General features: G+C 35.5%; 1 protein-coding gene across 2 annotated transcripts in view; it reads left to right on the forward strand.

Annotated features, from left to right (window-relative positions):
* The window catches only part of DYNC2H1 (dynein cytoplasmic 2 heavy chain 1), a 158,430-nt gene extending 140,527 nt beyond the window's left edge, over positions 1-17,903 (forward strand). For both annotated transcript variants that reach the window (XM_061374480.1, XM_061374479.1), the window contains 4 exons: positions 8,089-8,198; positions 8,527-8,608; positions 12,985-13,101; positions 17,351-17,903. In XM_061374480.1, coding sequence (XP_061230464.1) covers positions 8,089-8,198; positions 8,527-8,608; positions 12,985-13,101; positions 17,351-17,509 — 468 coding nt within the window. In that variant the 3' untranslated portion in view covers positions 17,510-17,903. The remainder of the gene's footprint in view (positions 1-8,088; positions 8,199-8,526; positions 8,609-12,984; positions 13,102-17,350) is intronic.
* The last annotated feature ends 225 nt before the right edge of the window (positions 17,904-18,128 follow it).

The following is an 18,128-nucleotide window of genomic DNA, read 5'->3' on the forward strand; positions in this document are numbered from 1 at the left end:
ATATGCTTTTTCTTGCACATACCATGTATTCTCTATAATTACTATTTTCAGTGTCATTTCTAATATTTCATGATCTCATATAATAAATATAATCAACGGAAATTACCTATATATCAGGAAAAATGCAGTAAATAAGTTGGAACTGAACCCAATATTGTTCATTATTCAGACATAAAGATTGTGCAGCTAGAAAAAAGATTTATTCAGTGATGTGTATTCATGTATTGTCATCAGACGGAGAAAGTAAAAATTGATGATTTGAATATATCAACAAAAGAATCCATCAAGGACAAAATACAGTGAGAGGTTACTAGAATAATAAAATTATGTTGCGTATTAGCTGCAAGTTTGCTAAAAATATGTCACCCATGATATCATAGAAATGCAAAATTCTTAATAAGCTTATGAAACCTCAAAGGGAGTTGTTATTTCTTCCTGTTCTGCATTTCTGAGGTCACATCTGGAGCACTTGTTCAGTTTTTGGCTGTTCGGTTCAAAACATTACCCAGATTACGCAGACAGCTTTGTGGAACCTCTACTTTGGGAGATACACAGAACTAGAGTAGACAACACCCTGACAGTGAATTTGTCCCCACTTTGAGCTGCCATTGGATGAAATTACTTTCAGAGTTCTCTTTCAACATAACTTCTATAATTTTGTAATTTATAACTTCGCCACTGTTCCTTTTGGGTCAGATGTGCTCTAATGAATATGCACTTGATTTGTACCAATTCTGTCTAGTACTTCTCTCTTAAATGTTAAATATTCAATTATGTACACTTACTAAAATCAGCCAAGAGAAAATGGATAGAAGTTGTGAGAAGGGAAACTCTAATCAGGTATTTGTAAGGAAAAAATCATGTCGAGGATGGTCAGACACTGGTACAGGTGGTCCAAAAAGGCAGTGGAATCTCTATTGTTTAAGATATTTAAAATCATATTGGAACAAGCTCCTGAGCAACCTAATGTAGGCTGGACACTGTTTGAGGGTGGGGAGTTTGAGTAGATGATCTCCAAGGTCTTCTAACCCTAATTATTCTGTTATGATACTGTAGGACACTTCAAAATATCATGCAGTAGGTATCAAAATGACATGGGTAACATTGCTGCCAAATGTTTGATTTTATGAATAAATTATTTATATAACAGAAATAATTTTAAAACTGAAATGCAAAACAAAACAAAACCAACAAGCAAACATACAAAAACAAAACAAAACACAAACACGCATTTAACAATAAAACAAAAAAGTGCTGTTTTCCCTTAAATTGCTCCATAAAGTCTATGTCTCCAGCTTACTTCCCGAGAACAGGTTTGAATGAAGCTTCATGCCATGCTACTGCTTTTCAGCATTGTCTTAGCCCTCAAGTGTGACAGGACAGCTTGACAGTTCTTTTGGGGTTAGCCACCAAAAGAATTCCCTTTCCTGTTTAAAGAAAAGTTTTATGGGCTTCAAATTTCTCATATACTGTACTTGAGACACCTTTACTCTAAATGCCTTGGCTTTACTATGTAGGAACAGCAACAATCCATACCAATTAAAAAAAAGTTCCTGTTACACTTTGTTGAACGACCCATTTGACAGTGTGAGCAGTAATCCCGTGCTGCACTGTTGTGTTCAGTGGAGTGTAAGTATCTTTAGCATGAGCCAGCATGGTGTGTCACAGGATGCCGTATCACAGAAATGATACAGAAATGGCCATGCAGTCCTAGAGGTCATTTGTTTAGAATGGGGTTGCATCAGCCGCTATTTCTGTTCTGTGATCTCTTTTTTCCTTGTAGAAAAATGGATTTCCTTTTTTGCGTTTTCATTGAGGTATATTTTGGGATATGTTCCCCACAGAGTTAAACAATTTCTAATTAGATTACTTTAGTGCACTTGATAAACATTGCACACGTATCTGAGAGGTAGATTAAGCCTTAAGAGTTGCTAATAGAGGAGGGTTCTGTGATACAGGCATGGCTGAGTATTTTCTCTGAATTTTGACAGCCTCAAGAGGGGGTGTCAACCAAAAAATAAACTACCATAAACAGTTAAAAAAAAAAGAGGGGTGTCAGGAAGAGAGAGAGACTGGTGGCAGCAGGCCAAGGGGTCATTGTTTCAGAAGAGGAACAAGGATTGTGAGGGAGATGCTTAGTGGAAAATCTATCTCACAGGATGTTGACCAGAGAAAATGAACCGTAGCAAAGTAAGCAATTCTCTGTTGGCTGTCCTTACTCTAACATAGCCTTCCAGCTGGTACTATAAATCTAATTACTGCAGTGCATCCCATCACTACTAGTGCCTAATATATTGAGTATTCTGCTCTTCAGCATTCTCTTACCCCTGAATTGTGACAGGACATCAGAAAGTGAGTTCAGCGAAGGGCCAGGAGGATAATCAAAGGTCTGGAGCACCTCTCCTGTGAAGACAGGCTGAGAGACCTGGGCTGTTCAGCCTGGAGAAGAGAAGGCTCTGGGGAGACATTAGAGCAGCTTCCAATTCCTAAAGGAGCCTGCAAGAGGGGCGCTTTTTACAAGGATTTGTAGCACACAGGACAAGGGGGAATGGCTTTAACTGAAAGAGTGTTGATTAGACATTAGGAAGAAATTCCTCACTGTGAGGGTGGTGAGGCACTGGAACAGGCTGCCCCGAGAAGTTGTGGCTGCCTTATCCCTGGCAATGTTCAAGACCAGGTTGGATGGGGCTTTGAGCAACCTGGTCTAGTGAAAGGTGTCCCTACCCATGGCAGGGTGGTTGAAACTGATGTTTAACCCTAACCATCCTATGATTCTATGATTCCGTGCTGCGTTTAGTTATACCAGCACCATCACAATATAGATTTCAACATCCCTGCTCCAGAGCTTCACAAAGGAATTATTTCTGAGGTAGTCCTGGCTTTGTTCAAGGATTATGGTAGACAGTCTTGTCTGTTATCAGGAAATGAATTTTATGTGCTGCTGTGTTCCCTCCCTTGCAACTTCTTACCAGTGAAGGTGGGAATTAGAACATAATCTCTTTCTAAAGGAGAGAATACTTGAAGTTTCTTTGAATGTTTGTTCCCTTTGCTTTTCATGTTTTGTAATTTCTGGTTCTGGTTCTAGCTGTTATACTACCTTACCCGGTTATACTCTTTGTAACTGCAAATGCATTCTAGCACCTAGTAACTCATGTACTTAGTTGCGGAGAAAGAAAAGACTAGACCGCATGAAGCATAAGTATTGCCTAACTGGATTCTGTATTTAGTGATCATATAGGAAATACATGAATGTAGATATTTTTGACATGCATCAATCATGAACTGGTCATATGATGTTACACTTCTTATGCAGCTTCATCATTCTGGCATCCTTATTAAATATAGGAAACAGCAATTCATGGAAAGTTCCTGTTTTGATAAAAATAAATTAATACAGAACCTGGAATGAGATCATGTTTGCTGATGCTTCTGTCAGCTATGCCTTACTGCATATCTGCTTCTGTCACAGCATGGTTTTCACACTTCCTTAAGAAACATGGGGTTTCTAGGCATGTCAAATGAAATAAAGAAATACTAGTATTTTATTTAGAGTAATAACCAGCAGTTTTGGTCTGAATATTATAATGATAATGATGATGATGGCAGGGGTGTTGGAACTTGATGATCTTAAGGTCCTTTCCAACCCTAACTATTCTATGATTCTATGATGATGATGATAACAACAACAACAACAATAATAATAATATAAATAACAGAGGACAAAAATAATAAAAATAAAAATAAAAATTAGACTGCAAGTTAAATTCCTGTGTTGCTTACCATTTAAAAGATACTGTGTGCCAACATGTTATCATATGCCTGAAATACTGCAGTATTCACATGTTCATTTAATAAAAGATAACTACTTAAGGAATAAAAGCTCAAGGATTTCACATACCAAAAAATTACCACAAGGGTGCAAATTGTTACATGCCAGTTTCTCCTGAGAAGCTACTTGTTACTCTGTCTGTGCGCAATGTCAGAAAAAATACCTCTATTTCATTTCTTGGAGTACAATTCAGTTACTCCTGCTGGCATTTACCACTGAGTGTCAACCCTTAGGAGCACACCTATAAAACAGTTGCTGCACTGTGAGGAAAACGGGATTCTGACATAACTGCTGGATTGACTGTTGTATAATCTAAACTCTGGTTAACTGAATACTTACTGCCCTTATCCAAAGTCCTGGGTTTTGGTGTGGTTTTTTTTTCCCCAAGTAACTTTGAATCCCTCTAAAACTAGTCGAAAAACAGAGTTGTACTCTTAACGTTTCAGGCTATGCATATTCATGGAACACTGAATACAGTTTTCCAGGCACAGAACTGACATCACACCTGTAATGATTTCTATTATTTTCTCTTTCAATATAACTTCTCCTCTGGGACCACACCAGCAGAAAAGCACAGTAGAAGAGGTTACATTTGGAATGAATTAAAACAGTGAAGGAAAAGTACTTGATTCATTGTGGAGGAGTTTTGTGATCCTAAAGTTGTATAAATGATAATGTGAAAATCTGACAGCCTCTTTATTTCTTCCACTGTTCAATATGAGTTTCTCAGTTTGCTTTGGGATTACAGAAGATAAGGAAGGCTTCTCTTTGAAAAGGGTATAGTTGCTTCTTGGATGTTAAGATACATGAAAAAAATAGTATTTGAGCCACCAGAGACTGCACTTGGAGATTTATTTATGTGGAAAAAAGAACAAAAAAACAAAACAAAACAACCAAACTTAATCCTTTTATTATACGAAACAAAACCTCACATTAGTTGAAACATTAAAATATCCTGCTAGAAATTGCTTTATAAGCATTTGGGGTATTGATGATACGTTTTGATATTATATTTATAATCATTATACCCTAAATTAATCTATCATGGACAGTTCAAACTTCAATTTATAGTTTCACTGTAAAAAGGAAGATTCAGAAAATATTGAAATAATGAAATATTCAAATAAACAGTTAAAGAGAAGGGTGTATGATAGATTTTTAAATTTTATTTTGTAATGTAATTTTTTCAGGCTTAGGGTGTTTGGACTTGTAGATCACATTATTGGTATAATAGAAATTACTGTTAGAATGTGAATTTATTTTCTTTAAATAGGTTACGTACCATATCACAGTATCACAGTATCACAGTACTTTAGAGATTGGAAGGGACCTCAAAAGATCATCTACTCCAATCCCCCTGCCGGAGCAGGAACACCTAGATAAGGTTACACAGGAACGTGTCCAGGCAGGTTTTGAATGTCTCCAGAGAAGGAGACTCCACAACCTCCCTGGGCAGCCTGTTCCAGTGTTCTGTCACCCTCACTGAGAAGAAGTTTCTTCTCGGGTTTAAGTGGAACCCCTTGTGTTCCAGTTTGTACCCATTGCCCCTTGTCCTATCATTGTTTGCCACTGAGAAGAGCCTGGCTCCATCCTCGTGACATTCCCCCTTTATATATTTATATACACTAATAAGGTCACCCCTCAATCTCCTCTTCTCCAAACTATAGAGACCCAGCTCCCTCAGTCTTTCCTCATAAGGGAGATGCTCCACTCCCTTAATCATCTTAGTTGCCCTGCGTGGACTCTCTCCAGCAGGTCCCTGTCCTTCTTAAACTGAGGAGCCCAGAACTGGACACAATATTCCAGATGCAGTCTCACCAGGGCAGAGTAGAGGGGAAGTGCCTTTTCCCAGATGTTGTTTTGGACTATCTGCTAAGATAGGCAAAGTTTTCTACTGAGTTGGTGATAGAAGAAGGCCTTTCAAACTAAAATGCTATATGGCCATGCAAAATCAGTAAGCTAAACAACATTCATCATGACAGACAAAGTCAATGTATATTTTTATTGGAGTTGGGATAGGAGAGGGAAATGAAGATTTTATAGCTAATTTGTTACAGGATTTTTTCCTTTTCAAGAAACGTCAGTCTTTCTACATCTTAGCTCAAACTTCCTTCCCTTCAAGACCTGATGTCTCCCAGCTCTTATGGTGATGATGTATTAGTGACAAATGGTACATTTAGTAGACTGTTGTCTTTTGAATGTGTAGCACTTCACTAACATGTTGCTATGTGGTCATATAAGACACAAAGGAGAATAAGCATCAGGATATTTTTTACACTTGTGACATAAAATGCATTTTATTGTTACTTTTATTGCATTTAAATCTTAAATTATTTATTCAACAGCTGTGAATGAGCTATATCTCCAGCTTTATGTAGAGCAGTACAAGCAATTACAAACTTTGCTTTTGTGATCTAATGAGAAGTTTTGTTATTGTATATTTCCTAGTGCTACTTAATTATATGAGTTCAGAATTAATATCACCCATACTGGTCTTTTAATTGGTTTGAACAGAAGCATCTATGTTCCTGACAGTGTTTCTCTTTAGCAGTTACATTAAAAGTTTGTTTGATGACAGCAATGATTATATTAAATGAAAGTTGAAATGAATATGTCTACTTTTTATTACAGAAAAAATAATTTATAAAATCTGTTCTAACCGAAATGCAGAGTTATTGCTATATGATAAAAGATTGCAATATAAAGTCATTAAAAGAATCATGCAAATAAGAGTCATTAACTGTGTACATTTGCCTAATGAAAATGGAAAGCAAAAATCTCCTAACTGATTCATAATCATTTGTGTTGAGGGCTCATTATCAGTGATGTGACAGATTAAAAGAACACTGGTTTAATGTCTGAACATGGTGAAAACTTTATGGAGATATTTCTGAAACACTAACAAAGTAAAATTCACAGAGTGATATTTACTTGTATTTTGGATGACTTGCATCACTTCCAAGATGCTTCTATGGAACTACTCATCTGTCAGCAGTTCAAAGAGGACAGTAGAGTACTTTATAAACAAGATGTGCATGCCTGGCAAATGCATTATGTGATGAGAATGTAGCTTCCAAGATTTTTTATTCAGTGACTAGTGCAATTTCATAATCTTGTAGTAGCTGCTATTTAGAAAGGAGTGTGGTTTGTCTTTCTCTGTTTAGTGATAGCATATGGAATCTTAGTGTCTGATTATTTTCTGGCTTAGTATTAAACATTCATCTTTGTGTGCAAAAGTATATGGCTTGCAACTACTTGTAGAGTAGTTCATACAGAAACAGTACCATAGTCAGGACTGTGACTATACCATGTACCAAAGATGTACAGTACAAAAGTTTCAAAACAGGATTTTGAATGTAGACTGTTGCATAACCTCTCAGGTACCTAAATAACTCAACTAAAAATAAAAAATCCTCTAGTCTGAGATTGCTAGTGTTTTGAGCATCAAACTCACATTTCATTACTTAAAACACATGGTTTACCAAGACTGGAGGGTGCAATGTGTGTCTTTCTTCTCATGTTGGCGCATAATGCATTCCATTGATGGGAAATTCCAAGCTTGCTGCTCTGAGTAGCATGCTTCATAGCTGCGTAAAATACAGGGTGAAAAAAGTAGGGTGGGACACATGTTCTGTAAGGATAATTGGGACCAGTTGTTCCCCCCACCTCTGTCAGTTTCATTTATTACCAAACATAACAGAGGCCAGTTTTTATCTCATCAAAGATTCTGTGAATTCATGTCTCAAACTAATAGTAAGAGATATTTTGAAAAAAAAATGTTGGTAAGTAGTTATAAAAGCTCTTAATGCAGATTGTTTCTTGAATGTAATAGGCAGTTCACACAGAAGAATGATCTTAAAGCTTCTTTGAAAGGAATGTGGTTATTTGCCTGAACTTAGTAAAGGAAAGACAGTAATGACAAACATTTTGATGGAAAACATGAACTCTCCTGCTAGTAAAAGTGAGGTGGGTTTTTAACAGAATGTTAGAAACTTGATAAGGTTTGATTGTACAATGTGAGCTGCACTGTACAAAAGAACAGAATAGAAATTTATTTTGAATGAATGAGTCACGCTACACATAAACTGCCGGGTTTCTTTATCTGTTTAACTAATATCAATCTTTGAGGTTACAGTATATTTACACAAACATTTTTCATTAAATAGTAATAATTGACAAACTCACATTGATTCAAAATGTTGAAAAAACAGGCAATAACTTCGGGATTCTTTGTTTTCCTTTTTCCCCTTCTCTTTTAGAATTGGGTAGAAAAAGCAGAGAAACAGAAACTACTGTCAGATACCCTTGACCTTTCAGAGCTATTTCATCCAGACACATTTCTTAATGCTTTACGCCAGGAGACTGCAAGGTGAGGGAAAATAATCTATCTATTTGTGCTAATGTACCTTTGTTCCCTGTGCATGAAGATAGTTATTTCATTTTCAGGACGCAGATCCAACAAATTATGTCAATTGCTATCATTAGTCATCTCATTTTTATTACTTGAACTGAAGTAGAATAGCTGTCAGGTACTTTCTTAAATGCTGATTATTTTCTTTATTTTAGATGAAATTATTTCTTTTGTCAAAGACATAGTATGATATGGTACACATTGAAATACATTGGTTTTGGTATTGTATTTCATTTCCTGTTGTTACATGTCTTTATAGTTCACTATATATATTTTTCCCTTGCAGAGTTATGAGCTGTTCAGTGGACAGCCTTAAATTCACAGCATCATGGAAAGGACGAATACAGGAAGGCAAACTTCAAGTTAAGGTATTTTACCATGATGTTTTAGTAGAAGTTTATAAACATGTTTTGTTTGAATAGTCTGTCATCTGTCAATAAACTTGCTGGAAAACTGAGCTATAAATACATTGGTGTACCTGAGATACAAGGCTGGCTAATTGTATATGGCTACAAAAATGGTAGTGCAAAAATTCTGCAGAAATGGGAGAAGGAAAGCAGTTATCTTTTTAGCCATCTGGAGTCACAGTGCCTATTTGAAATTTCAAATTTAAACTTATTCTTGCTCCATTCCCTTTAACCAGCTCCTAGATAAAATTTTAAGCTGCAGTTCCATTAGTTAATAACTAACTATTGTCCAGAAAGACTTGTGTCATGTAGCAAGAGGAATTACACATGTAAATTTGCAAGTCTGAGGCCATGTGTTAGCATTTATTGAATCACTGAAAAAAGAATTCTAAGGAAGCTAAAGAAACCAAAGTAAACTATAATGTGACTAGCATTTGATATGATAAAGCTCCTACAATTTTGTAATGGACACTTAGGACCACAGCTAGCAGCCAGAAAGTCACTATTGTTTGCTTATACAGCAACCTGGAGATGAGTCGTTGAACGGTTTAGTTTAGCTTCTTAACATTTCAGGTGGCACTGCCATTTTGGCTGAATCCAGATCTCTTTGCACCTGTTTGATACTTAAATTTTGTAGGGAGTTCACAAAGTAAATTTTCAATGCTACATCTTCCAACAGATATGCTGGTCCCATGATAATACTGCACAGCTGAAAGTGCTGTCTTCAGCACAGAGCATGGCACTTTTAAGTGAATTCTTACAGAAACATGGCTGAATAATACAGAGCACTCACCACACTACGGTGTACTGATGTGCAGGTAAAGCAGAGAGATTGCTAGACTAGAAGAGAAAAGCAAGTGCCAGGCCACCTTTTCTAGAAATGCAGGCTGTGGAAGATATTAAGGTTCTGTGTTGGCTGCTGACTCTATCTAAAATTATTAATAGAGAATGTGTAAGAATTCATATTCCTAAAATATTAATAGATTGTAAAGCTAGAAAGGATAACCGTTACCATCCAATCTGACCTTTATAAACTACATTCTTTTGAATTCCTGTTGGAACTAGGGAATATAGTTTATAAAATTATTCAATCTTGGTATTTAAATAAGAGTAGTGGCTCCCTACTTCATTTATTGAGAAACAGATGGGTTACTAAAACCTGGAGATAAATAAACCAAGGGACGTATAAGTCATTTGGTTTCCTGGGATAAATTTGAGATAAAATGAACCTCAGAGCCTGAAAATCACATGTTCTGTGGTTCCAGATTCAGCCAGGACTTCTGAGTACATACCAGTGAGCCAGAATTGAGTTTCACTCAATGAGAACACTCATTCTAATAGGCTGTCAATCAGCTGCAGAAAAAACAGAAATGCTTTGGACCATAGTATGAGCACGAATGTATTTTAAAGAAAGATAATCTATAATTTGTAATACTAGGTTTTTGAAACTAAATTATTACCAGGTTAAAAAATACCAAATACTTTGTTAGAATTCAAATTTAAAAATTTATGGACAACTTCAGCCATTACTGTGAGCTGAGCTGCAAAAATACTGTGCCTACTAATTATAGATACGGTGAAATCCATGTCCTTCATAGTACTTGTAATCACTCTACACCACAGAAATGAGAACATGGCTATATGAGCACTCAGCCAAACAATATCTCAAAGTACATTGTTCGGGTGCTTTGGGGTTTTTTTTTCAGTGTCTTTTAATATTGAATCAAAGTCAAAATTTAGGTCTTCAGAGGAGTTTCTGTGATTGGTTGAAGTTTTCCAGGAGATCCAGTGATGTTATTTTTCATAACTATAATGTCAAAGGAACTGCCAATTTCAAAAGAAAAAATGTGTGTGCAGTAGAAAGATTTTTTAATAGTTTTCTGCAGAAACATCTTTTAGACATGTTCACAATGGCCAGACCTTTGTACACTCTAACAATGAATATTAAAACCTCTTCATCAGACCAGTCTTCCTTCAATGACTTTGACAAACTCACATATTTATCAAACTCAACTCCATAACAAAATTCCCTGCAGAATGAAGGAAGGACAGAAAGAAGAACTTATGAAATTAATATTTCTAATATTTGTGTGATAGGGATAGATTAGAGCTTTGAAAGCATTCAGTCAGGGTTTAGTGAGATGAAGTGTAACCCAGGGCCTGGGCATATAAACAAGTAAGGCCTTGATTATATGCCCAGATATGTAACAGGTGTGTAAGTATCAATGTTAACAACAGAGAGCAGTAGGAATGAGTCTGGGAAAGCCTCCATGTTATAATAAGTAAAATTTTTTATGCCTTTTAATGATATTTTCTTCATACCCTTTGTTCTTGCAAGACAGAAGTGGTACTGGATGTGTATAGGCTATCATTAAAGACTATTGACACCCAAAACTTCTCTTTTACTAGGTAAAGGCTGCTTTTTTCCAAAATCTGTGTGGAGGGATTTTAAGTCTGCAAAGAAACAGTACAGAATTTCAAATGTTAACACTGTAGCTTAAAAGCAACAGACCTGAAAATCTTGGAGAAGATTCAAAGGAAAGATCACAATAAACTTGACAGGAGAAGGGACAGGAGTCTCACACGTTCATAACAAAGAAAAGACCTTAAGCTTCTGACAGGAGATTGAAGGATAATAAAAAGAAAAATGTTCTGCAATTCCAAATAGTCTGAAAAATACAGTTAATTTCACTGTGATCTTCTTATAATAATTTGTGGAAGTTAGAGAAAAGTCCCACTACACCAAGCTTTCTAATTTGGGTTGTTTTGGTTCAGGTTAACCACGGTTCTAGAGACTTTATTGTGAGTCCTAGTCTGTACAGAACACAGATAGCTTCAAAGAATGTTGCCACTTCTCTGGTCACTGTCTGTCCAAGGTGAAACACAGCATTTTTCTGTAGTTTTTTTAATGCAATCTTTTATAACCTCCTTTTCATGTGCATGTGCATCATGCACATTGTAAAGAACCTGAGTTCGGTGTTAGAAGAGAAATACGACTTTAAAGAAGCAAATTTTTTAAGACTAGAATGCCCATCTACAGTCAAAAAATAATTAGTTGTTAAAAACCTAATCTTAGCTAGTATGCAGTTAGTAAAGAACTAAGAGAAAACCCCAACACTTGTGAGGAAAGCATTGCTTTTGAAACATGACAATAACCTCCACTGTGTTACTGTTGCAACTTTTCTTGCCAAATATATCATTTTAGAATACTGTAATTACCTAAGCAAATTATTTTCATATATATCTTCTATGATATCATTCTTCATTGTAACATCATGCTCTCATCCCTTTTTAGAATTTAGTATACTTTTTAAAACTTGCAAGAGAAAATTATTAGAAAGATTACATTAGTATTAGAAAATGATACTTTTCTCTGTTTTGGTTATGTGGTCTGTCAACAGTTTCCAACATCATTGTATTTCCTAGTTTCAGCACTGCTTTACAAACCTTGTGTTTAGTGAAAGCCAACCTGTATTTTATTCAGGGCTTCAGATGACAGTTTAACATACATGGTTTTTAGACTGTAGCTTCTGTTAGACATCTGCCTCTTTCTTCTGTTCATCATTAGCCTTTTGAAATACTGCTGAGTTAAGTTTTATTGTTAAAATTTAAGTTCTCACTTCAGCAGACCAAACTGACTATCATTGATTTTTATACTAGAAAACTATTATAATTTGTACTGGGAAAATGTTTAGTTCAGAGGCTTAAAGTACTTACTGATTAAAAGAAAGCACTTAAATTATATTACATAAAAAACATTGCATAGTTACTTGTAGAAGCAGATAGGATTTTTCTTTAATTTTGCCAAATAACACTTTATTTAAGAAATCTTGAGTTAGTTTAAATAACATTTTCTGTCAGATTATGTCACTGTATTTGGTTGGGGTTTTTTTTTGCCTCTGCAGTAGCTCTGTAATTATGCATTCCATTCTTGAAAACTGTGCCCAGACTTCCAAGTAGGAAGTCATGCTTGTTTCAGTGACTGTTCTCTTCTTCTTGACATTGAAATGACTATGTACTTGGCTATTGCTATCATATTTCCATTAAAGTAATGCCAGGCAACTGCAGCTTCATAAATGATGACATTTACAGATATTTCTCTCTAACATTTTGAAGACTGTGAATCCAAATCACGGGAAGTTCACACTGAAGCGTGGTCCAGATCTTGCTTTAAATCATGTTTCCTATTCTCACACAGAACATTACAATAATTTGTTTCCTGTTATTAAAAAACTGGTCACAGTAAAAAGGATCATGCTTTATTAAAGCACAGTGTGATCATTACTGACATTTCAAGTCTGTTATATATATTTGAATATTTTATATTTCCATGGCAGATCAGTGGCTTACAACTGGAAGGTTGCAGTTTTGATGGAAATCGACTTGCTGAAAATCTGCATGACTCTCCCAGTGTGTCATCTGTTCTCCCTTGTTACATGGCCTGGATTCCACAGGTACTAAATTATTAAAAGCCTTAAACTTTCAAGACCCATAATTTGCTTTTTTCTCTGTAGTGGCTTTTCAGTATGATGTTGCTGACCTGTTTTCCCCCTCATTTCAATATAGAAATCTTTGTCTTTAATAGGAAAAGCAGTTACTTTTTTATATAAAACAAGAAGTTATAGACTATAATTTTATCAATATTCTTTAGATTATGTTGTTTAGATCAAGTCAAGGGCTTTATTTCAGTTACACCCTTTTCCTTGTCTTAAAAAATATTAAGATATTTTCAAAAGTATATTGAGTAAATGTATATGTGAGCTTAGGAGTTCATTCCTAGAATATATTTTCTTTGCATTTTAAACATTAAGTTAAAATGCAGCAGCATTCAAAAGAGAACATGATGTGATCTGTAAGCAAAGAAAGCCTTTCTCCTACTTACACTAATTTAAAAATATGCCAATGCTTGCAGAACTATGCAAGATGAAAGTGAAGTAATCCAAACAGTAGAAGTTGTTACTGCATCTGCTCTCCAATTATAACAGCAAGCTCTTATAAATAAAGCAGAAAATTGCATAGAACCTATTCAGGGATGTGTATGAATTACAAATTCCTATACTTACCATCTTATCTCTAAAAGAAAGCTTATTGCAGAATTCACCTAATCACAATATAGCTATCTAAACATAAGGTAACTGGGATAAATCTCTGCCTAGATGTGGCTAGGGACAGCCTAGACCTCTAACTCTGAAACAGACAGGTGAGAAGAATCCCACATACAGATCTAAAAGAAAAATATCAAGATTTTTACACCAAGAATCTAGTGTAAATGTAGAAAGTGAGAAATAGGGGTGGATGTACTTTTTTCCCACTTTATCAGAATAAATAAAAGTAGCAGTATATAAAAAATGAAAAACAATGCCACCTCTTATCCTGTCCCGTATACACTGACTCATCAAGCAAATGCATTTATTAACTGGAGGAGTCTGTTATTTGGCAACCCTGAGAACTCTGCAGAGTTCTCTCTTGAGAAGGCTAGGTTTGGTTAGAAGAATGTCAAAAGTTCACAGGACCCAAGTAGTTCAAATTTCAGTTAAAATTAAGTTTATTAATTATCAGAAATTATGGCAATGAGGAGATTCATGGTATATTGTGATAGATACTGTGCAAGGAGCACCACTGCTAACACATTATTGTATCCCAACTATTTTTTGTTTTCCCTCATTGTTACCTCCAGCACTGGAAGTATGGCACTATATTATACTATAGCATTAGAAGTATAATGGTCAAGATTTATACTTTGAACACAGAAGTGAATGCTAGCCAGCATCAGTGTACTGCTCCCAGCTTTGATGGGAAGGAAAACATTGAAAATTAAAAAGAAAAAAGATACAAAGAACCACAAACCCTATTACAAAGTCTACCAGTGACAGATTTTGCAATTCTTTAGTAGTTTACAAGGCTTGTTTTGTACAGAGAAATAAACAGCTTTCTAATTTACATGAAAGATGGTACACAGGATAATCATAGAATCATAGAATAGTTTGGGTTGGAAGGGATCTTCAAAGGTCATCTAGCCCAAGCCCCCTGCTATAAGCAAAGACATCTTCAACTACATCAGGTTGCTCAGAATCACATCCAGCCTGGCCTTGAATTTCTCCAGGGATGGTGCATCTACTACTTTTCAGGGCAACCTGTGCCAGTGTTTTACCACCGTCATCATGAAGATTTTTTTTCCTCACATCCAGCCTGCATCTTCCCTCTTTTAGTTCAAATCATTCTATTGCAACAGGCCCTGCTAACAAGTCTTTCCCCATCTTTCTTGTAGGCCCCTTTTAAGAACGGAATTACCATACATCATAGTATATAGATTTAGTGATGGGTGAGGTAGGATGGCAATATACACGGTTTTACATGGCAACACCAGGTGTTTATCTTACACACACTGAAAAAAGAGGATTTTAAGTAACCCTCTCTTTGTTCTGGAAAACATTCATCTTGTGTTAGAGATAAAACAGATTAAGTATTTTTCTGAATAACAATCTATATACTTTAAACTTCAAAGATCCAGAATTTATATGGGACATCAGCAGAGAGCTTTATCTATAAAACATGGAAGTGAGATAGTTCAATAATCAGTGACTTCAACTTCTTCCAATGTACTTCATATTTGCAGTTAATAGCAACTGAAGTCTTTGTGCTGGACTCAAATATAATTATTTTAAAACGCAAGCCAAAACTTGTCAACTGCCCAGATTTTAAATATAAAGTGTCTCTAAGAAGAGCATTTCTGAACTGCTCTGCCCTTAAGCTGTTTTGCTGTAGGCTTCTCTGTAAAAGTGGACCACACTCAAACACTGTGCTCGGAAACCAAGGCAGAATCAGGACATTATGCACTTCCCCTTATCTCATTATCCTCTGTGTAGAAGAGTGCATGAAGTAGAACATAGTGTCTTAGGATTCTCAGGGTTTGATTTTTTTTTCCCCTATACATATATTTTATGGAATCTAGTGAGCAAAAATCTGTATAATGCAATACTTGGAGGTCATTTTCAACCAAACTAAAATAAGGAGAACTTTTTAGAAAAAGAAAAAAAAATAAGAAAAGAAGCTTACAGAAATTCTCTGAGAGAGCCCCCTTAAAATGCTGCAAATGCTGAGAATGGAGTATTTTGAGCTACTAACAATGCTTATTCTCGTTAAACTGTGAAGGTCCTTTCCAGTTTTAATTCACTGATAGATATCCATAGGGGGTGGAACTGTGTGTGAGGCAGTCTAGACAAAGAGAATGTTTGAACTGTGCTTAAGCCAAAGACATAAGGATTTATGCTTCAAAAAGACTTTCACAGAACGATTTGAACCCTCAAGTAATGCGATTCTGTAAAACATCAATGGGATTGAGAAAAGCAGAACAGCTTTTTTGACCAAAAAAGGTGTAAAAAGAGGTCTTTATGGGCAAACTGGACAACTTTTGGCCTCCCAGCTTTGGCAAAATCTAAATTCTCTGATTAACACTTTACTCTCAGACTGGCCAGCATTTTGTCTTCTTCAGTGGCATTAACCAAGGGATAAAAGTGGCAAGTATAAACCTGAGAACAGATGAGTTCTTTTGACAAACTGGTCATTAATTAGCTATTCTCTTACAGTGCACAAAATTTCTGTAAGGATTCAAAAGACACAGGAAGTTGATTTTCAAAAGAAACAACAGAATTCGTCAGAAATGGCTTACACTCGACATGCAAGGCAAAGTGCTTGAAACAGTTATTGTTTGCATGTTTCCTTTTTCCTGTTTTTAATTATTTTCTAATATTGGATCTTCACTAACTCCCATTTGATGTGATTTTCATTAAAAACACTCTCATTTTTGTTTCAAATTCCTTTCTGACAACTGTGCTGCTTTGTTTGATTTTTGAAAATATTGCCACATTTTCCTGTTGACAGGAAGGGAGATTTTGAATGTGACAGGAAACATGCTTAATATATATCAGTTGAATCAAAGCCTGAATTATTTACACTAAATAAATACAACATAAGTTGAAACCAAATTACATGCTGTAGGAAGTCTAAACTGAGTCTTTGAGCTCAGTCATGTAGTCATGCATAGGGACAATGTCTTGTGCAAAGCCCTAGGAAGAAACTGTCAAAGGCACACACAGTTTGTAGTACCGAAAGTGGAGGGGAGCTGTTCCTGTTCCCAGAATAGAGCATTGCTTGTTCATCCAGATACAGACTGAGTGGTAAAGCCATGGCTTCAACTGAAGTCCTTCCTTAAGTGGTGTTTACAATCTAAGTGCTATCTTTGTAATACCAGTACTGCTAATGTTGTGCAAGGAAAGTACATATATAAGAGAATAGGAACTCTAAATTCAGCAGGAAGTTCAAAGCAGTCAGTTCAAATCTGAATGCCTAAAGTTAACTTGGTAATTTCCTATTTAGGCACTTAATGGAAATGGCCTGTTTTCCAGAAGTATCAAAGAACCCCAACTCTGACTTGATCGGTATTAGTATGATCTAGTTGAAGATGTCTCTGCTTATGGCAGGGGGCTTTCAAGGTCCCTTCCAACCCAAACTGTTCTATGATTCTATTAAATTTTCTGAAACCTCTGTTAGTAATCCTTCTCTGTAGCCTGGACCAAGAGTTGCCTGCCTAAGACTGAAGCCTCTGAACTGTATCTTATGATCTAGCTTTAGATTATTCCTTTAGATGATTCCTTTCTCGTGTTTTGTTGTCTATGTGATAACTAAGTGCTTGTTTGTTGACAGGATGCATATGGTCCATATTCTCCAGAGGAATGCATATCTTTGCCAGTCTACACTAGTGTGGAGAGGGACCGTGTGGTGACAAACATTGATGTACCTTGTGGAGGGAACCAAGACCAGTGGATTCAATGTGGTGCTGCTTTGTTTTTAAAAAATCAGTAATCTGAAACTGCATTAACTCTCAGTTGTTTCCTACGAGAAAAAAACACTTCAGATTCATTGCTGATATATTTTTAAAGCAGTAGTTTTTAAATTCCCCTGTTTATTTTTTTAAGATACATAAAATTAATTTGACTTGAATAGAACTTTATTGTATCTTTGTGAGATATTATAAAAGTCAACATGGTACTATTCATCAAACTGTTGTGTTCTTTCTCTAGACCTGTAATGGGCTATATTTCTCTCTCAGACTTGCTGAAATCTCTTCTGTTTGCCCATATTGTTGAATATAAATTCAAAGTCAACATTTTTTCTTTGATCAGTTTTTTTTCATTATCCTTTTTGAACTGTTATTCTCTGTCTCCATTTATTTAATAAAATAAAATTATAAAATTTATCTGTTGTAATTGAAATTGAATGTTTTATTTGAATATAAAAGTCAGGATAATTGTTTCAGTCTGGTTTAATGATGTTTTACTCATAATCATATTTCTTTATGTTGGTAGTAAATAATAAGAGCTTCATAATCTTCATGTAGAGTTAAAAACTCAGATTACCGTCATGGTTGAAATCTAGAAATTATTGAAAATAATATTTAATGAAACTGCACAAAATTCCAGTA

Source organism: Neopsephotus bourkii, unplaced genomic scaffold (genome assembly GCF_033783945.1).
Source record: "Neopsephotus bourkii isolate Nb327-2 ecotype Australia unplaced genomic scaffold, CSIRO-AGI_Nbou_v1 NB_1638, whole genome shotgun sequence".
Classification (NCBI taxonomy): Eukaryota; Metazoa; Chordata; class Aves; order Psittaciformes; family Psittacidae; genus Neopsephotus; species Neopsephotus bourkii.